Genomic DNA, 27,551 nt, shown 5'->3' on the forward strand with positions numbered 1-27,551 from the left:
TGAGGCGGCAGATTCGGGGCTATTATTAAAGGGAAGCAAACAATTATTTAGTTTGTTCTTATGTATTTACCACCAGGGATGCACAAAAATATCCTAAGTTGGCTTTGATTTATATACAAATAGTAACATGTAATGCCTAAATCAACCTTGTGCCCCCCAGATTTTTTTTAAACTAGAGAGGCTAGGAGTTGTAGCCCAAAACATCTGGAGGTGAAAGACTAGTTTAAGTAAATAAATAGGGGAGAGAGAATATAAGGAAAATCAATGAGACTACAACCCAATTTCTGGGATATTAAATGTTGGGGTGGTGTATGCTCTCATATTTTTCAACACTGATTGGATCTGTAGCTCTTCCTGTTGGTGGAAGCCTAAAGCTCAAGTGATTTAAGAACAGCACAAAGCCCCGCCATCATCACCTCGGCCCTAAACCTTGGCTGATTTGACACACCTCAGAAAGGGACTCGGATGCAGTACGACTAAAGAGCGAGGGCGAAACCGAAGCAGCGGGGCTGATCATCTTGTTGGGGGTTTGCAGGCGGGAGGGGAGCAAAAATTTAGTGTTGTTGTTGCAGCAGTAGAAGCTCCCTAACGCTCAGGAAGTGGAATCTGTGGTTTCAGGGGCTGAGCTCAGAGAAGGCTGTTTAGAAAGAAAGAGAAAAGTCCGGCGCAAAGACGGCGATTCTTCTGAGCCGCGGCGGAGGAGGAGGAAGAGAAGAGGGCTCTGCATATTTAAGGTCCCCGAGGGACAGGAGTGGCAGAAAGCAACCGTCTCCAGCCCTTCCCCATGGTAAGCGAAGTGCCTCTTCTTCCTTGGCTTCCTTCTCTGCCCGCCTTCGCACAATCTGTGAGCCCAAAGAAGGACGGGAGCAGCGGAGGGTTCATATTTTACACCCAGGTTTCCCTACAACACAGCGGGCGGTTGGGTCCCTCCTACTACCGGTGTTCGTGTTGCTGTGTTAACGAACGTGTGTGTAGGTAAAATGGACTTTTCCCTCTCCTTGAAGGGGATAGATGCAAAGGCCAAGGGCTTAAACGTTCTCCGCACCTGTTCTTGATCTCCGATGCTTGCAGCTTCAGAACGCTTGGAAAACTTTTTTGATCGCTCATTTCTGAGGATGTGCAGAGTGTCTTGTTCCTCCTCCCCCCCCCCTTCCCGCGCACACTATTAAATATTCAGAACCGGCTGCGATCTGGGATATTAGGGGGTTACGTTTTGCAGATGACAGGCCGTGTTTTCTTAACTTGGTAGTGGATACAGAAAGAGATACGCGCGGCACCGTCGCTTCTTCCCCTCCTCCGCTTCTTTGTCTTTCAAAGTCTGTTTGGGAAACGCACGTTGCAGGGAATTGTGAATTGATGATCAGAGTGAAGTTTTTATTTGCTTGAGAAGGGGAAAGCCGCTGCCGTGATTTCCTCCGTCGCTGGATAGAAAACTTCAGGGCGTGATGAGTCCATCCCACGCCACTCCAGCGGCCCCCTTCCCCCAGACCAGGTTCCGGATGGGTCTGGGTTCGAGAATCATGAGAGAGAGAGAGAGAGAGAGAGAGTAGCCTAAAGTGGCTCGGAAATCCAACCCCCACCCCCAGGCTGTGCCGACTTCAGGTTCAGACCACCTGTGATTATTCCTGGGAACGCTCGCAACTATATATCTGGCCCTTCTGCCCACTGACTATAAACGCGTGTCACTGCCGCGTGTCTCTCAGAAGCGTTTGGGGGTCCTCTACAACGCAAAGTTATGAATAGTTACTCAGAAGTAAGTCCATTTGAGTGCAATAGGACTTACTCCTAGGTAACTACAGCCTTCCCCAGCCTCATGTCTTCCGGATCGAGTCCAGTTCCATCATTCCCAGACGCGGGAATTGTAGTGCAGCACATCCAGAGGACACCAGGTCACAGGTGGGTGGTGTGTAGGACTGCAGCCTATATTTAAGAAAGTGGTTTCGGGAGGGGCGGTTTTCAGCGGAGAAGCAGTAGGGGGGAGGGGGTCTCCTCTCTTTTTCTTCAGCTGGCCACTCGCTGCTGTGTGCGTGCGTGCGAGAGAGAGAGAGAGAGAGATCACACCGGCTGGGTGCGCAAACCATTTTCCCACACACGTGTCCAGGGGGGCTTCTTATCTCAAAAAAACTTCTGCTTTGGCCCTGGGAGCCGCTAGGGAGAGCATAGATTTAAACGAGTAGTAGCTTGTGTGGGAGTTACACACCAGAGGGCTGCAGAGCGTTGTTTTGTTTAAAACCGAAATGCAACCGCGAGGAGAAGGAAGGGGGGCTTCCCCTCCCCAGCTGCTTTCCCGCCCTCAGGGGAAAAGATGAGGGGGCTCCCCCGTGATTCGAATCGCAAGCGCCCGAGATGATTCCTAACATTACAGCCCAACCGGCTGGAGTAGCATTAGCGTTAACGTTAATAATTAAATCACTGTTTGAAAGCGGCGCGGGGGGGGGGGCATGGCGGAGTTCCGCGTATACTGGTGTACACTGTCCTGGAGAGGGGGACCTGTTAGGACGCTGCCTCTGGGTGAGTTCTCGGGCCGTAAATATCGCGCAAAACACACGGGCTAGTGTTCATACATTACAGTACATACCCGTGTACTACACACCCGCGTACTATTATGTCGGGAAACGTGCCTTCCCGCTGATTTCAGCTGGGCTTTTTTTTTTTTTTGGATCCGTGTGTGAATCTATCCCAGATAAATGTATTTATTTTAAATCAACTCCGTTTCCGCGCATTTAAATAACTTTAAATTTAATCATTTAAATGCTCGAAAAGCTGACTCAAAATGAGGGACTTGGTAGTCCGACAGTCCTCCGTAAGCCTCTGGGCTGACTAGAGATTTGAATCACTTTATCAACTCCTCCAAATTGACTTTCAATCCGATGTAAGGCTGGTAAGGGAGGTTCAAAGACCATTTAATCCAGGACACTTAAAAAAAAAAAAAGAATTAAAAGCCCCCTTTCCATCTACGAGGTAGGAAAGGCCGGGCAGGATCTGAAATAAATGTGGGGCAGGGAGAGCATCCTTGGCTCTTTTTTCAAGCGACACTCTTCGAAAATTCAGGGCACTGATATGCACCTATATTTGCGCTGCGGTGGGGGAAGCCAGGTTGGAAATCTTTAGAAATAGACATTCTGGAATGCGCCGCTGCCATTTCCTTTCAGTTGGGGGCAGGGGTGAGAGAGGCTGAGAAGGCTTGTGCAGATAAGTCAACCGATCTATCAAGGCGCTTGATTTTCGGTCCCCACTTTCCGCTCCTGCGTCCCCTTCTCAAGGATGAATGGAGCGGCAGGTGGAGCGCGGGAGATTTTTCCCACCACCAGCAGCAGCAGCGCTCTGACCATAAACGGCATGGAACACTCCGCAGATTTGATGCCTTCTCTTTGAAATTGACAAGTTATGGGCAGTGCTTTCAGAAACCTTCGCATTGCATGTTATATGCACACGCATAAGGATGAAGATATATGTGTTCTAACAGAATAAATATAAGGATGGAGGATGGAGATATATATATTCTAATACACATATACATACATACACAAACATTTCTCTCTCTCTCTCTCTCTCTCTCTATATATATATATATATATGAGATAGATTAATTATGCACTATATGTATCATATATATATGATACACACTATACATTGCTCTCTCTCTCTCGCTCTCTCGCTCTCTCTATATAGTGTATGTGTGTATAATGTTTATCTATCTCTACATACAACTACATCAAAATGAATGGTGGGAGCTGCGCCACTTGTAATCACACTCTTGTCTTGTAGATTCTGCCTTTGGGCACAGTCTACCGTGCACTTTGACAGCTCCCATGCATTTCAGTTAGGTATGTGCAGGACAACTTCCCAGTGTATCACGCGGGCACGCCTCGTGTCCTTAAAAAAAAAAAAAAAAAGAAGTAGGTAAACTTCTCTTTCTTTATTATTTGTAAAAGTGGCTAATTTATACCAGGCACTGTATAATAAGACAGACAGACAGACAGACAAGTCCACAGGGTGAAAAGCATTAGTCCTGGTTTAAGCATGCAGGGAACAGTATCCACCATCTTGTATCCTAAATCTCCTCTGCCTTCCAGGTCCTCTAGTATTGGCCGGTCAGTTTTTCAGATAAATATTTCTGGGAAATGGACAGAAGAGCACAACCCACAAGGATTCTCTTACGCCTCTTCTTCCATCTATTTCGATAGGGTTTGCTCGGGACAATGTCCTGTGGATTGTATCAGAATTATCTGAGTTCTAAAGTCCATTCTACTAGCCCGAACTCATACTGTTCATAGTCCTCTGCTTAATCACGCCCTTGTACTCCAACGACCACTGCTGGTGGAGACTTGAAGAGAGATTTCTCACACACAGACTTTTTGCCCCTTTTAAATTTCAGCTCAGAACTGACTTGCAACATTCCTCCTAGGTGCATATATACCCCTCCCCCCCCACGCACACATAACTCCTACATAAACTAACACAAAAAACAAAGATTAGGGAGAAAAGCCTAGCTGCCTGTGAACCTGGAGGCTGAAAGTTCAAACCCCCTTTGGTGCATACAAGTGTTTTCATCTTGGGCTCCTTGGAGGAAAGGCGGACATGAGTGTAACAAATTCTGTTTTAACCCAGTGTAGACCCAGTATTCAGGACGAGTGTATTCAGTACGTTATTTTGTCAGCGATCTTCAAACCAAGCAACCTGAAGCTTTCACCCCCTTAGTTTTTACTCGAAGGATGTGATCTTTTGGGGTGACAAAACAGGACCCTGGCCGAGGTTACGGATAAGGGATGTTCTGCTGAATTACGCTGAATTGGGGGAGTCTCTCGATCTTTGACGCCTTCCCCCCTTACAGATTTAATTCCGAATTAGACGGACAGAAATGGAAGAAAGACCCTACAGGACCATCCTGGTTCGAATGTCTTTCTTTATCTCCATGGTGCGTGTATGTGTGTGTGTGTGTGTTTATACATATATTTATATCGCGTATCTGCTACTTTAGGGGCGTAGACTAGAGTGCAACTTTCCAGTTCGTGTATGACCAAATCCATTTAATCCAGATTATTCTTCCTCAGCAGCCTTTAAATCAGGCTGGGTTTCGCAACGCGTTTCTCCTCCTTGATGGGTTGTTCTCCGCTGAATGAGAATTCCTATCGGTCTTTACGGCTGGGGCACTGAACGAGAAGGCGGGGGAGCTGTTTTACATTAATCGAACGACAAAAGATTATGATTTCCCCACCACCACCACCACCACCACCACCAAAGGAACTTCCTTTATCGATTAACACTGCATTCCTACATACACACTTACTTACTAGGCAGCAAATGCCTTTGAATAAACATACATAAGATCGCGCTGTTAGGCTGCAGCTCTAGGCACCTTAATTTGGGAGTGAACCCTTCGGGGATGACGTCCGAGTGTGCACGCGTAGAATCGGTCTGTCAGAATGCGCCATCTCGCGAAGATGGGTCGTCCTAACTGGTTTGGAAGTTTGGGTGTGGAAAAAGATGGGCGCTCATCATTTGGGTGAGCTCACTCACACCCCTCCCTTTCTTTTTTAAACGAAGAGTAACCGCCTCTGGAGGTTTCGAGTTTAAGCAGATACGAACAGCAGGGAAAGGCGGTGTGTGTATATGTGATTGATCCTTTCCCCTCCGCAGCTGACCTCTTCCCTATCTCACGGCAACCTCAACATTTGGTTACTTTAAACTCCTGTCAAGGACCGCCTGAGTTTCGGTAGAGAAGCTAAATTTAAATTCAGAACTAATCCTGGCAGATTATACCTCCAAGCCGCGCTGCTTTAAAAAAAAAAAAGAAAGAAAGGAAAGGAAAGGGGGGGGGGGGAATGGCTTGTCGGTTGGCATATGCAATGTATTTGTTATTAGGATTTAAATTCTGCTCTTCAGTAAAATTATAGGGATGGCTCACAATAAAATAGTTGAAACACAATAAGATATTTAGATAATAAGATATTTAGGGCACAATCCTATACATGTTTAGACAGAAAAAAAGTCCTCCATACCCCAGCAAGGAATTGTAGGACTTTTTTTTCCTGTCTAAACGTGGATAGGATTGCATCTTTATTGGGTAAAATCTGGGCATGGAAAAGAAAAGGAGAAAACAGATTTCTGGCACAACTGATGTCTGTTTGTAGACCTTGTTTTCCCAATCCTGCTCCATCCCCTGTGGGCAGCCCTAACAGAAACAGGACCAAGTTCAAGTGATTCAACCCTAAACTGGTTTCTTAGAAGCAAATCCCCTTCAAATAAATGAACACGCTCAATATTTAGCCTCTCGAGTGTAATAAACTAACATGTTCCCAATACAATAAGGATAATATAATCTAACTGTAGTTTATATAAATGTACATTTACATCAGAACCTCCTGACATGAAAATATACACAAGAAGCGCCTTGTCTGTCTGTATCGGATCAATATCAAAACTTGGTTATACAAGATTAATTCCATTTATGACTTCTTATAGTGTTCATTTTCCTCCTCACCACTATCTTCTCCTTTAGGGCTGTCAAACTCGAATCTGGTTAGTTGATCACCCCTACGAGTGGGCTCTATTCCAGGAAAGTTCATGCCACAATAAATCTGATGTCTTTAAGGTGCCACAGGGCTCTTGGTTGTTTGGGCTTTCCTGTTAACCGATCCTGGTCATTGTCTGCAATTAAAACGTAGCCCTGTGTTGGTCTTACAAAGCGACAAACACAGAACCAGAGATGAGAGACTGCTATTGATTCAGATCAACGTCACGATTCAGATTGATTCAGATCAACGTATTTCTTGGAGTTACACAGACGTCTTCATCAGGCTGGATATGTGGACACTTACAGATGGGAGAGATTCCCCCCCTCCCCAATGATGTTTGATGACTTAACCCCATCTCACTTTCCTCTTTTGGGGGGATCTTTTTTTCTAGTCCTAAACTGGAAGGGTTGAATTCCCCAAGTTCTGGTTCTTCAGATTATCAGATTGTCTAAGCAACTAGGAGCCATTTAGGACACACGTTTAAATATTCCTCAGCGGTACTGTTATTTATTTAGTAATTTCTAACGGCCTTTCTGACAAAGAATGGCGCTCAAGGCAGCTAACAATACTGTCTCTTGGACGACTCACTGACTTTTTCTTCACACTGTGTGATTTAATTGTCACGAACCATTAAAATCAGCTTATTTTATCCAGGTGGAAGGCAAAACTCCTTATGTTTGGAGAAGAGGGAAAGGGGATGGGCAAGAAAACTTTTGTCTCGATTACATGCCTAGAGAGTTAAGATTACAGCAAACCACAACGAATACTCGGTCGTTCAGATTGAATTTGAAACAACGACTGGGGGAATTGGAGCACTTCAATTACCCTAACTTGAAGTGACGGTGCAATCTTATACCATGTCAGATGTAAATCCCACTGAGTTCGATGGGGACTTACTCCCAGGTAACCGTGCACAGGACTGTAGCAGTCCAAAACTAATTTCGATGGCACCATCTTGGAACTGTTTGTTCAAAACCAAATCAAGCCAACATCATGCATTACACAGTGGTAAGTGGGGACCCAAACATTGTGTTCCTTTAGGCTGCAATCCTATACCCTCTTACCCGGGAGGCTTACTGAAGCCAATAAGACTGACTTCTGAGTAGATATGGATAGGATCACACTTTTAAGTTAACCGCCACAGTCTTCGGATTGTTGTGCTGTGTGTGTGTGTGTGTGTGTATCCAAGGGAGGACCTTCAAACTTTTCTGAGAATCTTGCCCTCTGCCAATAAAATCACCTGGAGTCACCTCAGCCGGGGCACCAGAACCCTCCCTCCCACTGCGTGTGTGTGTGGGGGGGCAAAATACGGGGCGGGGAGGGCGAAATTCGTCTTGTGTGTTAGATTTCGGGGGGGGGGCACCCTGGAACACACACCTCTCTGGCCACCTCCTCATTAGCCCCGTTGGCAAATCCCGCCCCGCAAAAGAGAGCTCCTAAATTTTAGAGGGCGCGATCTCGAGGTTTGACCTGTGATTCAATTTCCCAGACGCTTGGCAGAAAAAAAACGCAGCCGCTTGTATCCCTGCTCGGCCCACCTGTGGGAAGGCCACCTAGTGGACGGCAGGGCTGTCTTGCCTTCCAGCCACGCTCCTCCTCCTCCTCTGGATCCCTGACCAATGGCTTATCAAACCTCTGGCGCAGGTCCCTTCCAGAAGAGCTGGGGATTCAACGCGGTTCACTTGTGGGGACGCTCGGAGAGAGCTCGGGCTTGTCAGCGGGAGAGTCCGAGTGCCGTGAGAAAGAAGAAGCGCCGCTGCCGCCTCAGCAGCCACCCGGTGCGGCACCATGCCCAGGTCCTTCCTGGTGAAGAGCAAGAAGGCTCACAGCTACCACCAGCCCCGAGCCTCCGACGGGGAGTACAGCCTCAGCCTAGAAAGCGTCCTGGCTCAGATCTGCGCAGGTAAGAGCGGGATCTGCCCGAGGTGGTTCGGCAGCCCAGGATGCGAGGCAAGACTAGAGCGCCCCTTGCACGCGGATCCGTTTGCGCTCTTGCACCCCGCTCCCCCTCCAAGGCGCATCGCAGGCAGGGCGCAAACGCGCGTCTCCTTCAGCGCCTGCTTTTTGCGCATGGAGAGAACGAAGGAACCGAGTCACCATGAAACATAAAAATGCCCCAGATTTTATAAATCTGAGACGAACCGGGTGGTTTTTGCCGAAAGACGCGCATTAGGTGCTCTTGAATGCGCTGTGACCACCCTTTGCGTTCACAGTCTGACGGGTAAAGTGTGGATTTGGGTTTTCCTCCCCTCGCCATGCTTTATTCGGAGTCTGTGAGGGGCTGTAGTTACGGAGTAAATGAGTATCGAGGGAGCCCCGAGGAAGCAAGCATTTCACCAAGTCTCTCTCCTTTTCCTTGGGCAGACACTAAGGTTCCAGGGGAGTTGAGTCTGGGCGTCCCTGAGCCAGAGCCCCCGCAGCAGGACCGCTTCTCTCCAGATTCTCAGCCGGACAGGGCGGAGGGGACCTCAGACTCGGCTCCCAGCTGCGAAGGGAGCTTGTGCGACAGAGCCGCCGAGCTGGAAGATTTCTGGAGGCCGCCCTCCCCGTCAGCCTCACCAGGTAGGCCCTTGAGGAGCGCTGCGGGGCGGGGGTAAGGCCTTCCACAGACTGGCACTGCCGCGGTGATGGCTGTGAGACAGGACGGAAGGTTTACACGGGAATGGTAGACTCAGGCTGCAGTTGTATGCCCATTTACCTGGGAGTAAGCCCTATTAAACTCACTAGGGCTTATTTCTGAGTAGACACGTATAGGATTGCTCGGTTACAGAGCAGTCCTATGCCAGTAAATCTCACTGACTTCAACAAGGTTTCCTCCCAGCTAAACATGTATAAGATTGTACCCTTAAACTTGGGGGAACCGGGAGGGGAGGGGGTGTCCATCGCCCTTTTTTAAGTCACTTCCTAGATATACGTCCGATTGGCTCAAGGCGGTGGAAGCTGGTGGCTCTGATTTCGGTGGGGCTATGGATGTATTCTGGGTTTCAGTCAGAACCAGTCAGAACTCTAAAGAAACTATCAAAGTGCTGAATCCTATCCCCAAACTAGGTTCAGAACCAGTGACGGCTCCTTTAGAGTTCTGCCTGACTCTGGCTGAAACCCAGAATGGATTTACAGCTCCACCGAAATCGGAGCCACCAGCCTCCCCTGGCTCAAGGTCGGTCTCTCTCTCCCCCCCCCCATATTGCTGTGAGGGGGAGTGGGAAGCCAAGCATGGCCTTCAGGTGTTCAGTCCGTTGCAGCATTAATCAAAAGAGTTTTCGGATATGTGATTTTTCTTAAATAAGGGAGGACGAGTTGTACATGGTTTTATTTCTTCTCATCAAGATTGTACCCTTCAGAAAACCAAAACTCTTCATAGTACCTTTCTAAAACGTAGCCCGGAGGAAGGGGTGCAGGAAGGGCAGATTAGAAACATTCAGGCTAAAAAATGAGTGGAAATATAACGTCTGGATTTTCCGATCCACCTTTTTAGGGGCAAATTAGCCCTGAGCAATCTCTCCCTACATTTTTTTTAACTTGAAAAACAGCGGGCTGGGTGGGGTAGGGTGGGGGGACGGGACACCTAAACAGAACCTCTGTGCAAAGGACACAGAACCACAGTGAGACCAGATTCGGATTAGCCGAGGGACGGACCCTGGTGTGTGTATGTATGTATATGTATGTGTAGATAAGATAGTAACTGTGTGTGTATATACTGCCTTATTTTCTACAACGTGATCAAGGCGGTATTCAACAAGTAGCATGAGCTTTGCAAAAGGAGTAGGGATTCCAGCTAACGAAATCAGCATTTGGACTGTGAGAAAAGCAACGCTGCTTGTGTTGAATGGAATCTCTGCAGAAAGGACTTCCGAAATGTTTGCAGTGAGGACCGGAACAGATCGCGTCACTCGTTCCAGGCCATCTGCATACATTAAAATATTCTCGGTATAACCCTAGGGAAAGGGTAGGCAGGAAGTAGATCTGGATCTACTGATAAGATCTCTGACTGATTCGCAGTTCATGGCAAGGATTTCTGACTCCCGATTATTTAAGAGTAGCACCACCAAAATGTCTCCTCCTCCTCTCACAGTCTGTACGACTGAAATGAAGAAAACAACCAGGAGTGGATGTCTGTGCGGAAGGACTATGAGCTCCTCTCAGTTCTGGGGCTCAGAACAAATTCCTGGGCTCAGAATTCTTTAATTCTAAGTGTATGTCTTTTGCACCAGGTTCTAGTGGATGGATCTCACGGTTTTAGTTTTAAAAATATTATAGTAATTGGATTCTGCTAGCCTGAAGTTCGCCCAGCCCTGCTCCAACTTGAATGGAGAAAGAATGTGCGCATCTAATTAGCAGAAGCCCTCTTCTTTTCTCTCTTCTCTTCTTTTCTCTTCTCTTCTCTCTCTGTCCATAAAAAGAAACGCTTCGGCCTGCCTAGAGATACCATCACCCCGGCGGCCCCCTTAGCACCCATCCCAGTTCGACCTGGGCGGTGCAACTCCTCTAGCGACACCTCAAGAGCAGCAGAGCAGCCTCCGACTGGCTCTTTCTGCCTTTGATGTGGTCAGACCGGGAGGAAGCTCAGCTCCTCACTTTACCATCAGCGTGTGTAAAAATTCAGCCCTGGCGATTTAGAGCAATTTTTCTGGCGGTTTTCTTTACTGGTTTCTTTTTTTAGATCCGGAAAAAAAAACCCACTCTACAAGGTCTGGGCGGGGGAAAGCAAATGCTAAAAGCGCAAGGGAAACGCTCTCTGGCAGGAAAAAGGGGGAAACCAGCCAGGTATAAGCGAGAAAGGGGAAGAGCTAATTTCTAGCTAATTTCCAAAAAGGGCTCCCAAAAATCCTTACTAAATAAAATTATTTTAAAATGGGTGTATTGTGCAGTAAGAAACCTCCTGTTCTCTCTAACTCCCCCCTCCACCTCCCCGTTCGCAAAGCAGTTGCAATTTCATCAAGTCCTGCGTTTCTAGGAAATGTACGAAAAGCGATGTATTGCGATTGCCCCAGAAAGTAGTGTTAGCGCTGACTAAAGATGCAGATCAGAAGCTATCCATGACTTGCCTGCCTACCAAGTCATACTCCTCTCCCTCCAACACTGACTGTTTCATAGGTTACAATAAGTGTAGGTGTCTTCCTTGTCTCTGCCAGAATTCCGCTGCAGTTCAAGAGGTCGGAACTAAATGAAAATAATACCAGCTTTCCCTGCTTTTTTAAGCTTCTGGCGTATGTGAGCAATTGTATAATTTAAGACTGCAATCCTAGGCACACTTACCAGGGAGTAAGCTCCACTGAACATAGTGGGGTTTCTAAGGATTGGGCTGTAACGTAAATTTATATGCCCTGTTTCATGAGCTATACAGATTTACTAGGGTGCTTACTACAAAATAATGATGATGATAATATATGATGGCATGGACAGCTGAATATCCATCAGAAAGAATAGTGGACATGTAAGCATAAGAACAGAGAATCCAATCAGACCAATACTTTGGTCTCTTCCACACAGTGGATTTCAGTGAGGCTGTGAATCCTCTTTGGGTTTCAGCCAGAACTCTAAAGGAGCTCTCCAGGGTGCTGAACCCTATCCGCCAAATAGGTTCAGCACCTTGGATAGAATGGATTCACAGCCCTACTGCTTTCACATACTTGCCTAAGGTTTTCCTTCCAGCCTATTATACCTTGCCTGCTAGGGAAATAGTTTATGGCCTTTCAGAAGAAAGAGAATCCTAGCGAGGGAAGATGAGTAACCCACCATGATGCTGTTTACTAGGATAGCAAGAGTTTCTGGGGGATGGTTCCTTCAGGGATCCACAGGAGGGAATTAGGGTCTCAGCTGCTTCTCTTGGTCTCCCACTGAAATACTGGGCAGACAAGGGGCTCCACCCCAGATATGTATCTTCCTCTGGAATTGTAACTGACCAGCAAACCCAGACTGAGGCATCTTATGTATTCCAATTCCCAGAGTGTACTCCATTTGGATCTCAAGGATGTACCCCTTTAAACTCACTCTCTCTCTCTCTCGCACACGCACACGCACACACGCACACTACTGAGTTAAAGAAAGCAAAGGAAACTGAATTCTGCAGAAGGGAATAAAGACAAATGAATTGATAGGCACATAATAAATGAGAAATTATGTACTACATGCTGTGTGTTTATTCATATGTGCACACACACATGCGTACATAATGCATTCATTCTGCACATGTATTTGTATTATATAAATGTAATTCTGTGGCTTCATGCCTGTAGCCATGTGCTTGGATGTCATTAATACATGTCTACAACTTCAAATGAAGGAAGTCTCTTGTTCAAAATCATGATCCTGGCTTGCACAGATAAATATCTAACCAGAACATTCAAGAACCTTTTGTCTCAAAAAATATCTGAAGCACTTGACACATGCCACTGAAGTGTATTTCTAGTGATGCTTACAGTATTATGATTGAATATGATTGAGTTTGACATTCTTATGAAAATGCACAAGGATTGTGTGTCTCAATATCAATATTTGAAGAATATCAAAGCTACTTGCCAGATCAGACTGAAGGTGTATTTAGTCCAGCATTCAAACATCAGCCAGCCTTCCCCATTGTTTGTCAGCAACCTCTCATAGTTAATAAGAGAGGAAGAGAGTACTTCTGCGTATGGAAGTTACAATACCAGTGCATTCTCTTGTTAGGGATGAGGAATGATGGCAAAGCTGTTTATAGCAGGGAGAGGGAACTCCTTTTAGGATGGGATGGGGGTGCAGTAAGTGAACACTGGTTCCCTGTTCCTCATGATTGTACTGAGGAATGTAGGGAGGAACTAGTGCCGACATGGACCTTTTGGTTCTCCATACACGGTTATCCCTATTTGTTTATTTACTCCCCTGGTCATCTTCCTCCAATCTCTTACTGTACATCTTCTCCATTGATTGGCACCACAGAGCTCCATCCTTCTCTCCCCTCTCCCCCAGGCCCATTACTTTTCTGGGGCTTTATATGGCACTGGCAAAGCAAAGGTTGACATTTGGTCCATTTCACAAACAGCAAGCAAACAACAACAACAACCATTTAGGCTTTTTTATTGTTTTTGTTTTCAGTTTTGGTCAGCAACGGAAATTGCTGACAGATCTGAGCATTTCCACTAATGAAGCTACATTGTGGTGAAAGCTGAGAATAGTAAAGTTGCTACCTTCTTCCTTCAACAAAAGAAAGCTGGGGATCACAAGTTTGACCAAGCTGACTGTTTTAAAGTATAGACTTTTTCTTGGTCTAGTAAAACAAGAAACTAATGCATATGATAGCTTTCCTTAAGAGTTGACCCAAGATGTCATTTCCAGAGAAAGAACTTCAAAATAGTGTCGGCTTTGAAAGAAACATGTAAGAATACATTAAATCACTGACATTTCTAACTGTACCCCAAAATCTGTCAGTGGGTGGGCTTCCTCATCCTATCTTATCATAGTCCTGCCTCTGCTTCTATTGTGCAAAACTGGTTGTGGAAGAGCCCAAACACCCCATAACCTATGGGAGTGTTTGACTCAATTTCACCCAAGTCTTTGGCAAGCTAAAATTAGCAAAACAGGACCCACTGAGTGATCTGGCAACACCTGATGCTAATTCATTACTGAAGCTAAACAGATATGGATATGATCGTTCCCTTGCATGAAATGCCAGTGACAACGCCATGTAAGAGTGAAATATAAGTGTGTTTGTGTGTCTGCCTATCTGTCATCTATCTATTCAAATTGTCAGAGCAAAGTACAAAATTAAAGCTACAGCAAACGTTTAAAAAACCTACTAACATAATCCATCCATATCCCTACATCAACCACTGGTCCTATTATATTTTTCTCTTTTCAGTTGGAAAAGCACTGCTTTTAAGTCCAAAATATTACTTATGGCACAATCCTATGCATGTTCAGACAGAAAAAGCCCTACAACTCCCAGTATTCCCTGGCCAGAGTGGCTGGCTGGGGAATGCTGGGTGTTGTAGAACTTTTCTCTTTCTCTAAACATGCATAGGATTATGCCTTTAATTTCTTCTATTTTTTTAAATTGCCATCATCAAATTGTTTTACTCCTTCCTACAGGGAGGGAGCACATGCCGAAAGTGCTTTATTAATTTGTTATGGGGGCAGATAGAATTCAGTTAAGTCACACGTGTTCTTCTGGTATTTCTTTTTAAAATTGTTATTGGACTGATTATTCCTCTTTTCATTTCCCTCTCTATTAAACATTTATGATTGTTATTGGATCATCTAACTGGTAAATAATAACTCTGGAGTTAATTGTTGTTTACTTTTTAAATTATTCTTGTTTACTGAGTCGGGTAGTATTTTATCTTATATTTGTTAAAAATATGTTCCTTGCTAAAACTGTAATGCAATTTAATTATAATAAAACCTCATATCCAGGTTATGGGTTGATAACCTGTTATTGAATATTAATGTTTTATGAGTTATTAAACATTAACTCATGTTATTGAATATTAATATTCAATAAGAGTTATTAATGGTGGTAAGCCACTGAGGAAAATAGACAAGGGGTGTCTTGCAGTCTGTCTTCCCTCACAGGGTGGAGGTGCAGACATACCAGTTTGTCACACATGGTAACAAATATGGTGACATATGTGATGGCCAAAAAAAGAATCAAGAGGAGGAGCCACAATTAAATGTATTTGATAATGACTCAATTTCATGTAAAAATACAAAGCTGGATTACCATTTATGATACTGGAATGGTATCTGGGATCTGTAATGACCTCTAGTGTTAATTCATATGGGATTAACAGGATTCCTGTGCTTTTTTCTTTCACTCAAAACTCTTGCACTGCAGGTATGAACAGTATAAATCTGCATGGTTATCACCTCCTTATTTTAACTGCTGCATCAGCATAAGTAGATATGTTGTTGTTAAATGAAAGTTTCCCTCATGTTTTTGGATATTTAGTTGGCAATCGTATACGCACTTACCTGGGAATATGCCCCATTAAAAACAGTGGGACTTACTTCTGAGTAAACATGCACAGGATTCCACTGTCAGGTGCTAATACATATTTAATTAGGGTCTAATGGACATCAATTACTTTTCAATAAAAACTTTAAATTAAACAAAAATCACAAGGTGTTTTACAGATCAATTGACCCTCTTGTTTGTTTGTTTGTTTATTTATACCACACCCTTCAATTTAATATTATGCCTTGCTACAAATGCATCCGGTACTTAGAAAATAATATATATGTAACAGAAGCACAATGAGAGAACCAGATCAGGTGCAACAACTTTATAATTGCCATGCATTAATTTAACTAAAACCTATCATGTAGCAGAAGGACACTTATGATGACATAAGACAAGAAATCCAGAGATGATTGATGCCTTTACTGGGCCAACTTTACTTACCGGGCCATATTTAAAATGATGAATGTGAATTTTTGTTTTTTGAGATAATGAAGACTTTTATTAATTAGAAATTGGGGGGGGGGGATACAAGCACCCAAATTTGGTACCATTTATAAAACTAGCAGCATAACACAGTCAAGTTTCTCTAGCTCATGTTGTAGATGGAAGATTGATTGTTTGAATGCTTCTCTTACAAATTAACCACCTGTAGGCAGACCACTAGTGTACCAGGGAGAAGGATCAACCTAGCCTTCTCACTGACATTCTATTTTTTCTGTGTGCATGGATTTTGTTGTTTGTTTGTTTGTTTGTTTGTTTATTTATTTATTTATTGCATTTATACCCTGCCTTTTTTCCTCTTGCAAGGAACCCAAGGCAGCTTACATTATCCTCCTCCTCTCCATTTTATCCTCACAACAACAATCCTGTGAGGTGGGTTGGACTGAGAGTCTGTTGTTATTGACTTTTTGCCCATGGGGGAACAAGCAAGAAAAACATGCAACCCACTTACAGCCTGAAATGTTTTTTAAACTTCTTTTTAATTGTAAAATTTCAACAAAAGGAAAGAGAAAAGAAAGAAAATGTGGCTACCTAGATTTTAATATATCAATTTAAATGCATGCATATGCCTGAAATGTTATGGTCCAGGAAAAGCTTTACCTCTTGATTCTGCTGAAATTGCCCATAGGTGAGGGATTTTTTTAAAAAAAGCAAACTCCTATACCTTAACACATGGGCTCCCAAACGTTTTGGGTCAAAATTTGGAATTTTGAGAATGTCATGGGCACTCTCACAAAGTGGGTGTTATGGCAGAGGACTTGCCCATTCATAAAATGGCTGCCACGATGGGCACAGCCGATCACAAAATACTCATTTCCCAGAAGGCAAACTGGTGAGAGTAAAAGAAAAGTAACTTTGTCCAAGAAACCAAGTACAAGGCAGTGGTGGGATCTGAGCTCCAAAACACAAAACCACTCATTTGAACCCAAATACAGATGACGCAGGAGGGCAGCACTCTGATTTGCAGTGTCCTAGTTTAAAAAATGTGTCCCAGTTTAAAAAATCATTTGAAAAGTCTTAAGAAATAAAAGTTAGGAGGGGCAGAGAGCTTTTTGGGTGCCAAAAGAGGTGTCTGTGGGCACCCTGTTGGAGACCCCAGCCTTAACCCACCTATAACTACTGAGCTACTAACTGGCATCCTTGTATAGGTGTGGGTCATCCCCCTGCCCCCAGTTTTAAGGCCTTATGCTTTAGCTCAGCATTTTCAAATGTTGTCACTGATCTGAGGAGTTCTGTTTTAGACACCTTGTAATGCCCCCCCCCCCCGAGGTTTCAGGTCTCTAAAATGTCTGATGTTGCTGAAGGCAGCTGCAATTATACATTTTCTCATTGTCTCCACAGTTGAGCCACACAGTGAGGGATGCCTTTCATATTATGTTTTCAAACAAAGGAGCTGTACTGCTAACCACTCACATACCTACAAGAAGGGGAAATGTATTGCTCATGAATGATCATGTAGGCAAGCAGTTTTGAGAGGAGACCAGTGAATTATAGACTTAGGGCACAATCCTATGCATGTTTGCACAGAAAAAGTCCTACGGCTCTCAGAATTCCGCAGCCAGCATTGGGTAAATTACCAGGGTTGGGGGTTTTTTTCCTGAAAAGTACAAAGTAGAGAAATATTCTCTACTTTCAAATACTTAAGAACAGAAAAATGTGAAGTTGTACATTTGAAAGTAGCTTTTTGCACGCAGAGCGAAACGAATATGTAAAATGTAAGGTGGTTGCTTGCCCACAGCTCCCACTCCACTCCTGAAAAACATTTGTAGATTCTGAAATTAGTGGCTTCTTGTGCAGCTTTTGTTTAACTGCATGGCAAGGAAAGTTTTTTCGGTATTGTTGCCTATTGCCTGCAAGAGGGCTTGCTCGTTATTGTTGCATGTTAATGCTGACAGCATTTTGCACTTATTTCAGACAGTACATCAGGCTTCTCCAACCCAGTGCCCTCCAGATCTGTGGGACTGTAACTCCCATCAGATCCAATCCAGTATGGCCATTGTCTGGGCTGGCTGGGGATGATGGGATGTGTAGTAATTGGAGGGCACCAGATTGGGAGTGGTTCTATGTTTTGAAATTGAAATGTGAGTGGTGGCCCTTAGTGACTACATAGTGTAGAACTGGTTTAACAAATGGCTTGATATCGGATGTCCCCAAAAACAGGATATAAGTTCAGGCAGGTGTGTGTGTGTGTGTGTGTGTGAGAAAGTGAGGGGGTGAGGTCAACATACAGACCAGGCTGAGGAGTTTATGTGCTATGTGGACTCTGTTAACTGCCTCCACTCGATTTGTGTCTCAACAGCATCTGAGCGCTCCATCTGCCCGTCCTTAGATGAGGGTTCCCCCTTCTCGGTGCCCTTGAAACCTTATGCATGGAGTAGCCTGGGAGGTTCTGAGCTGAGACATTTGGTACAGAGCTACAGGCCTTGCCCAGCTCTGGAACAAAGCTCATCCCTTGGTCTCTTCTGCGAGCGGGGATCTGAGCCCCCTCTCTATGGATCAGAGCGCGGCTCAGCTCTGGGACTCTATGGTGACTTTGGTTCTCCTGGGCTCTTTGAGCGGCCAGCAGCGGCCCCTGGAATCTATGTAGAGGCTCCACCTGGACTCCAACAGGAGAAGAGTGAAAGTGGCATCAAACTGGAACCGGAGCTTCTCTGTCGCCCCCTGTTGCTCAGCACTGGTTCCTACAAGTGTGTCAAATGCAGCAAGGTATGGACTGTGTTCTACGACCCCTTCACTCTGGCCCCTCAACTGGCTTCAGAAGATGTAGCAAGGTCTGAGGAGCAAGGCCCAGGTAAAGGAGGGCCAAGGCCACGAGAAAGGCTGGTCAAAGCTGAGGCAGGTCTGACTCGGAAGATCTGGTGAGGGACTCAGATGACTTGTGCTGGCCTATTATTAATTGTTGAGGTGGTTCTCAAATACATAAGAAGAGCCCTGCTGGATCAGACCAAGGATTTGTCCTGTTTTCTCCAGTGGCCAACCAGATGCCAACAGCAAGCCCAAAAGCAAAACATGAGGGCCAAAGCCCTCTCCGACTCTTGTTCCCCAGCAACTGGTATTCAGAGCCAGAGTGTGTAGTTTAGCCATCAGATATTGCAATATTTCTAACTATTGATTGATTGGATTCATTCATCAGTGTAGGCAATTTTTAAAAAATCCAGCCATGTTGCTCCACAGGGCCTTAAGAATTGCTTACTACGAATACCGTAATAAAGCCACCATGATAAAGCAATAAAACAGCTAAAATAAAATGCCCCAAAGGAATAAACACATAGCATATGAAGCAGCAAATAAATATTGAAAGAGCATCTACTGCCAACAGTATAGCACTTCTCAATTAGCAGTCCAGGTCCCAGTAAAGTTCTTCGGCTGGAGCTCAGTGGTAGTGCAAGGGAAACTGCTCAACATCGCCAAGGTCTTTGGCTCAGAATCTGCTGTGAGCTTCAGTCTTGAAATCATCACATTCTTTCTCTCTCCTTCCTTTTTCAGGTTTTCTCCACCCCACATGGCCTGGAGGTGCACGTCCGTCGTTCGCACAGTGGCACCAGGCCCTTCGCTTGTGAAATGTGTGGCAAGACATTTGGCCATGCTGTTAGCTTGGAGCAACATAAAGCTGTGCACTCGCAGGTGAGGGGAAAGGGAAGGGGGCAAGGAGTTCAAGAGTGATGGATCCATTGCAGCCAGAGAAGTTGTTGGGATGATCACACACAGCTGGGATTAAGCCTGAGTGATGGACCATTATGCAATTGTCACTGAATTGGGAGGAGATCCACTTAAGGGGCAAATGAGTGATATTTCATACATTACAGCCCCACCTCACCCACCCCATAAGAACATAAGAAGAACCATGCTGGATCAGACCGTGGCCCCATCTAGTCCAGCATTCTGTTCAAGCAGCTGCCCATATGAAACCCACAAGGAGGACATAAGTGCAGCAGCACCCTCCCACTCGTGTTGCCCAGCAACTGGTGTACATAAGCATACTGCCTCTGATACTGGAGGTACCATACAGCCATCAGTAGTCATATATAACCTTTTCCTCCATGAATTTGTCCAATCCTCTTCTAAGGCCCTCCAAATTGGTGGCCATCACTACTTCTTGTGGCAGTGAATTCCATAGTTTAACTATGCACTGTGTTAAGAAGTACTTCCTTTTATCTGACCTTTTATGTGAGAAGGTTGCCAAATTCTACATAAAGCCCAGAACATTTGTCCAACTCTTAGTGGCTACGTTGTTACATCAGTCCAAGCATGTGAAGTCTCCATGTGAGCTCATGCTCCCAGCTACCACTAGCATCAGTGTGGATACCCCCTAGGTTAGCCTCCCCCAACCTGGTGCTTTCCAGGGGCTTTGGACTACAGCTCCCAGCATCCCTGACCATTGGCCATGTTAGCTGAGGTTGATGGGAGTTGGAGTCCAAAGCACTTGGAGGGCACCACATTTGGGAAGGCTTGTAATTCTTACAGTAAGAGGCTTACCAATAGTCCCTGCTTGGAAAGCCACCTTGTGGACGTGGTTTTGGGTGGCCCCACATGGAAGAAATCCTTACATTTATTTTTTAGCTATTCAGTATCAAATGCATTTGATATAAGAGTTGTGAATTCCAGAAGAGCCTAATGAAGGACCAGTGTTACTTCTCAGTGGCAAGCTCAATAATGACAAACCCCAACCCATTGCTTAAAAAATGTCCTTCAAATTACAAAGGCTGCAGCTGGAGTAACATGTCCTCTTTCCCAATGTGATAACTGTGGCTGTCATGTGATTGGTTGGAGCTTGGTTGTATGAAGCAACAACTATCACTGACGAGTCACTAGTGAAAACTTGGTCATGGAATGAAATCAGTCAAACATTTCTGAGCAATTATTATATAGGTTCAGGGTGCAAGTGGAATGAAAGATAAAGAATATCTGTTTGAATTAACCCACATTTATATTTGACTGCTCATATTCCTCTAAATAAGCACATACTTCAATACAATTCCTTTTGTGGGAAAGCACCGTTAATTTAAGCTGTTCCTGTGAGACCTATCTGGAGAGGAATACTCACAAAATAATTAATGCAAAACAGCTGTAAGTTCATTAAGGAGAGAACATCAAAGGCAAATTGTACAGGAACTTAATTCAGTGGGGATCCCTTCTTAAAAGTATTGCAGGGCCTGGAACATTGCAGGGCTTGGAACTATGGGTGGTTAACAACCCATACTTAAACCATAGTGTAGGGTTTGCATGTAACAACCCATGATTCAACAACCCACAATTCAAAGATAACCCATACTCAACCCATACTCTAGATTGTTACTATGTGTGAACCAGGCCAATATGTTATGTACATGGTTTGCCCTTGAGTGCAAGATTTTCTTTCAGAAATAGCCAGTGTAGGAGACCCAGTCTGAATTGGCATGGGGGTAGGGGGTGCTTAATATTTGCACAAGGGGAAAATGTTCCCATTCACTCCAATGGGAGCTTCCCCCCCCCCTTGCAAATAGCAGATGGAGGGCCCCATCTGGTTTGTGACTACAGCAAAGAGGAAATGGGTTAAAGCCCCCATTATTCCCCATTGCAGGGTCATGCTCTGGATTGAGGCCTTTGCACTGTCTATTTGTGAAAGAAAAGTCTTACAATCAAGGGCAAACCATATAACTTATGTAATATGCAGTTTGGCCCTCATTTTAAGGACTCATATGTTCCCCTGGAGAAATGCTGTACAGCCTGAAACACACTAGGACACTGACTATTCTCTTGGATTAATAATGCGAAAGTACATGTTGTAAGTTGTTCTGTAATGTCGGCTTTCTATGAGCCCTTGTTATGTTGTGGACCCTTTAGTGAGGACAAGGCAATGAACGCCCCAGTCCTGATGCTTGGCTGTGCGCCTTGTGCAGTGTGATAAAGCCTCTTTCCTTTCCATAGGAACGTAGCTTTGACTGTAAGATCTGTGGGAAGAGCTTCAAGAGGTCCTCCACCTTGTCCACCCACCTTCTCATCCACTCAGATACCCGGCCTTATCCATGTCAGTACTGTGGGAAGAGGTTTCACCAGAAATCCGACATGAAGAAGCACACTTTCATCCATACAGGTGAGCTCTACATTCTTCTCCACTCCCAGACATCATAGACACATTTCCTTTTCCTGCTGTTGGGATAAATGGGCCTCAATGTACCTTCCTCCATAACAGACGCACTACTAATAGAACATGGTGTGCACTTACTTAATGGGGCAGACTTCGTGACAAGGATATCAATTCTGTTTCTCTTCTAAAGTACAAGCAATTAGTTTTAGAAACATAATTTCAGGGGGAAAGTGGGGGGGGGGAATCCCAAGCTTGAATGGACACATATAGAATTGGACTAAATGGACCTATGTAAAACCAGGGTAGTGTATTCCTCTGTGTTCACTCAGTCACAGCAAAGCAATTTGGTACATACATTAAAGTGAAGGTATGTTTTTTTCTAGGAACTATGCAAGTGACATAACCTTTTGCACTATTCTTAGCAGTATTCGAAATATTGGGCAAAGGTTAGGAAGAACAATGAAATGAACAAGCCCCTACCCAATAACTCACCCCTTCCAATTTTAGCAAAATCATGGCCCTCCAATAGCCTTCTAAAACCAGTAGCCAAGGGCTACCATGAAAGAAAAAGAAGCCAAGCCCCATCCTGGCACCCCAGTAAACCGACCATTAGTCCTCAGCCTTACAGAAGAAGGCATTGTACCAACAATAGGAGATGTCATTACCACTGTTTGTATGGAGCACCTTATTGGAAAGCTGGGGCAATTGTCTCCATGCCAGTGCACATATTCATTTTCAGGTGTTTGTGCTGGCATGGAGAATGTGACTCCATCTGTCTGGTGAGCCACTCCACAGGAATGTCTTATTACCACATTATGGTTGCTGCTGTATGGAGCAATTTAAAACACCTTCCGCCTGGCTATAGTAACAGGTAGACTAAGGCCCAAATTGCACATGACGATGGCAAAACTGCGTGTATATCAATGTGGGTTTGCCCCATTGACATGTTACAGCTGGGAGGGGGTGGATGCAATTTAAAGGGCCATGGGCTTGTGTGGGCAGAGGGGTGCTGAACTCTCCCTCCATCCACAACTCCCCCTCCTCCCCCTTCCTGGTAACCTCTTGCTCCAGGCACTTTTCTCCCAGCTGGGCCCACTTTCAGTATTGGAGCCCATTCAGGAGGGGACCCCCCACCCTGAAAGGACTAACTGCAGGGGTAAGAAAAGCAGCCCTAGGAAGGCTCAGCACCTGCCTGCCCAGATGTCCCTTTGCCCTTTAAATTGCACCCTGTCCTCAGTTTTGCACGTGAATAGGATAGGGGTGTGCAAGAGGAAAAAATTTTCTGTTACTCCATTCATTTTCATTTTGAAAGACCACATTCATCTTGTTATTCATTCATGCAAATCATATTCATTTTGTTGTTCATTTGTTGTAATGTTCATTTTTCATTACTCACATTCATGGTGTGTGTGTGTGTGTGTGTGTGTTGGTTCTGCCTCTGGTGGCTGATATCGTGCAGGCAGCTGTTTCCTGATGGTCACCACTGTATTTGCTTGCAGTGGCCCAGATGTTGCATCATTCCAGGGCACGGTGAGAAAAATGGCAGCCCTCATTGGTGACTGTAACAGTTATATAGCAGCCAAAATTATTTTCCCATAATGCCCTAGAACAGTGCAACATGTGGTGCACTGTGTCCCAGGTCCCCTCTCCCCCAATGCATGAATGGAGGTAATTAGAAGTGTAAGTTTTTTCCAACCTGATCTCCTCCAGACGTTTTAGACTACAGTTCCCCAAATTCCTGGCTATTAGCCATGCTGACTAGGGCTGATGGGAGTTGAAGTCGAAAACATCTGGGGGGCATCAGGTTGGAGAATGCTGGTGTAGTCATTTGTTCTTCAGTGAATGGGCCCCATTTGGTTCCATGGTTCATTTGTTCCAAGATTAATGCACACGCCTAGGATGGGAGTGTTATTTGTTATTTGGGGTAGACTTTTAGGTTCAGAAGTGAAGAGAAAAAGTGTACGGCTTATACACAAAGAGGACAAGAATTTTACTGGCGACTGCATCCACATGGTAGCACTTCTCCTTAGTGAAGGGTCTTGAGTTCAGAAAAGGCCAAAAGACCCCCCGCCCTGAAAGGACTAACTGCAGGGGTAAGAATTTGAGTGTGTGTTACTTGTTACGTACATACTCATTATATACTAACATGGTACTCTTTTATGGAAAGCTCAGCAGTTGGGTGGCCAGGTGTCGTACTTTACAGAGGATGGTCCTCTATCTGAAGAGCTGTCAGAGGACAGCCGTCTGTTTGAAGGTACCATCTATTTGAAGGGTTGTCCAGTCTAAGTTGGATTTAAAGATAAAGATCCAAAAGAAGGGAGAGCCAGCAGGGGCCTTGAAGCTGCCTATCTCCAGTTAGCACCTGACTGAGCAGGTACACAGGTCACATAGTCAGTCTTTCCCACTACAGTGAGATGCATTGTATTTGTATTTAAATAATAGTAATAATTTCTAAATTTGCATCTGTACTTATAAATGTTCATATGCAAATGTGATGCAAATTACTATCCTCTTTTTGGGTGACAACATTGCCAGGCTCTGATTCCCTGAAAGGTCAGTATCAGAGTTACCTTGTCTCCTTCTTTGTCCCTAGAATGAGTTGCCAGATTATACATTTGACCCAAAGTAGGCTCATTAAAATTCACAATATTTTCATAAGGATTTTATCTTTAGCATTTATTGAGGCAGAGTGACCACACTTTGGATATCTGGGTGTGAAAATTCATCTCCTATTGGACTCTTCAGACTAGTTTTCTAGGGATGCTACATTATTTAACTCTGTGTCCATCCTCTCATCCTCCGCAGGTGAGAAGCCTCATAAGTGCCAGGTGTGCGGCAAAGCTTTCAGCCAGAGCTCCAACCTTATCACCCATAGTCGGAAGCACACTGGCTTCAAGCCTTTTGGCTGTGATCTGTGTGGCAAAGGCTTCCAGAGAAAGGTGGATTTGCGGAGACATCGGGAGACCCAACATGGTCTGAAATGAGAGCCATGAGAAATCTGAAAAAACGACACAAACACTATGTCAACAGACTTCCTCTTCTTCCTGGTGGGCTGCCCTTTTCCTGCCCCTGCCTTTCTGGTCTGCTCCTCCGGCCCACTTCCTGCCATATCCTCACTAAACAGGAAGTTAAAGCAGGCCAGCCAGCATTTTGCAGAACTTAACCAAAAGCTCTTGGGATGGAAGTGGGATGCCAAGGCTGAAGAAAGGTGGGGTGAAGCCTCTTTTTCTCTCTCTTCTTTTAAAATTAAACACTGGAAAAATAACATACAAACCCCACTACCTTGAAGCCCCCAAAGGCCCTATATGTATAAGCTACCTGGTGCCTATGAACCAGAAAGCCCTTCTCTTTTCCCCACTCCTGGTGAATTCCCGAGTTAGCCTTGGTTTCCTGAAACCATTTTTTTCTGGGAAATCTGAACTACATGAGTTTACGTGGTAAACACACTGAGCAGTGTGACAAAGGACAGAACGGTGTTTTATTTTGTACCATTTAATAGTTAAAACTGGTTTTACTTAACTATTTTCTTCCTGGGAACTTTTTCAGAGTGAATGGGGATTTAAGCTCGCTTCTGATTTTTTATTTCCCTCTTATCTTTATAATGTACAGATGGTCAGATGTGATTCTGAAACATGCGAGTGGCAAAGAAGGTCCCAGGGCTATTGCCAATAGTGTCTTTCAGTCTTGCATTTGATATTTCCCACATTACAAGGGATCTGTTTAACTATGGCAAATGTTTGGCTGCTCGCTCTTTGCTGACTCCTTGCCTGAAGAGGGGCTCTTTGGCCTTTTGCAGCTATGTAGCATGTATGTAGCATTGTAGCATTGGGTGGCTTCTCTCTTTATAGCACTGCAGTGATAAGAGGAGGTGTGATGATGCTCCATTGGTGTGTGGCAAAGCTTTCAGTCCCAGCTGTGACCCCAGCCACCACAGTCATAAACACAATGGCTTCAAATGTGTGTGGCAAACTTCTCCTTGTCAGGCAACCATTAAAGGATGCAGGCAACCACCAGGGTGGATTGAGTGAGTCAGATGCCTCTCAAACTTTGATGGTATTCGGGAGAAAGAGCCTTAATAGTCTCCTCTAATGTTAATACAGCAGAAGCTCCTACTAGGTAACTGGGAATTAGATTGCTCGCTCCCAGCCAAGAGGGCTGAGTCTCCCCTTTTAGGACTGTTGGCCACTGGCTTGGGCCCTGAGGCATTTTTTTTTTTCACCTGAGGAAAAAATCTCCTTGGCTACTTCAGCCATACATCATATAGACTGAATGAGTCTGGTCAAGCTTGCTAAAGTACACATTAACATAGCTGTGTCATTCTGGCTTTGCGTTGTTTTTCAAAATTGCCAGTGTGGTGCTCCTCCATCTGGATTGGGACTCTAGCGGGGGGGTGGGAAATGTTTAGTGGACTTTAACCCTTTGCAGCCCCAATCTGGATCAGGGCCCTGTGCCTGCAATTTGAACTGACAAAAAAAAAGTGCCATTGAAATTGATGCTTTTTTGGCAATGCAAATTGCAGGTGCAAATTGCCTCCCGATCTGGATTCAGAGTGCAGCAGGGGCAAAAGGATAAAGCCTTCGTAAGCTCCAAAACACACTAGAGTCCTGATCCAGATTGGGGGTGGGGGATGCTGGTAATTTTTGGAGGGAAAACGAGCACTTAAGACCAGAACTATGCGCTAAGGTAATGGGTACTTTGGCCCTAAGCCGAACACCAGCAGTCAATTGCTGTGTTAGACTCCAGCATTTCCCATATGCCCATGCTCTGTTTCATTTTTCTCTCATAACTGCACACCCATGCCATTTGTTCAATCCACAACAGCCCCCTTCAAGCCAGGGATTTTAGGACAAAATGATGTTCTTCCAAATGATGGTGTCTTCCAAGAGTTTCAGTCATCTCTAGTGAAACCCTGGTTGTTACATGTGTGTGCGCGCGTGCCTGGGCTTTACTTTGCATTTTGGGGAAGGAAACCACATATGGGGAGCTAAAAAGGAAGAGCCAAACACAAAGCAAGCAACGCCTTATTAACTAGAAACTGATGTTGTTTGCCCTTGAGTCAAAAAGGGCAGAACTAAGGGTCATGGACAGATTTTCCTTCCTAAATGCCATTGGCATTTTATAAATAGATAATGAGTAAGTGAGAAATAGCTGATGAGCTCCTGATACACTGGTTTGAATACCTAGGCTATTTGCTCTGAAATGGTCTCATGCCTGGAAGGACCCAGGAATTACTATCAGTGTGTTATAGTAGGAATTTGCCTTAACTAATCCTGTGCATACCTCATGGGGGTGGGGGGAGATAATATGTTTTTACTTTATAGGTAGGATTGTAAATGCCTTTATTTAGATTTTACAGTGTGTCGTATGTTCATTGATGCGTATTTATTGGAATAATGTTTTAAATTAATAAAGTACTGAGGAACCTCAGGAGTAGTATTTATTTCAACAGAAAACTTTAATCAAGACAGTACCGTGATCCTTAACAGACTGACTTGGAGATCAGATCCACAAATCTATGGGCTTGCACCCC

At 44.7% G+C, this 27,551-nt stretch overlaps 1 protein-coding gene across 1 annotated transcript; it reads left to right on the top strand.

The window, feature by feature from the left end:
* Window positions 1–643: 643 nt before the first annotated feature.
* On the top strand, window positions 644–27,447 carry GFI1 (growth factor independent 1 transcriptional repressor). Its single transcript, XM_084851905.1, has 7 exons — window positions 644–787; window positions 8,163–8,421; window positions 8,883–9,080; window positions 18,254–18,660; window positions 19,441–19,578; window positions 21,862–22,027; window positions 24,827–27,447. Exons 2-7 carry the CDS (start codon window positions 8,307–8,309, stop codon window positions 25,003–25,005), a joined length of 1,203 nt encoding a protein of 400 aa, XP_084708031.1. The 5' UTR covers window positions 644–787; window positions 8,163–8,306; the 3' UTR covers window positions 25,006–27,447.
* The last annotated feature ends 104 nt before the right edge of the window (window positions 27,448–27,551 follow it).

Source organism: Heloderma suspectum, chromosome 4 (genome assembly GCF_057233095.1).
Source record: "Heloderma suspectum isolate Gila_16-S chromosome 4, 16-S_ref, whole genome shotgun sequence".
Taxonomy (NCBI): domain Eukaryota; kingdom Metazoa; phylum Chordata; class Lepidosauria; order Squamata; family Helodermatidae; genus Heloderma; species Heloderma suspectum.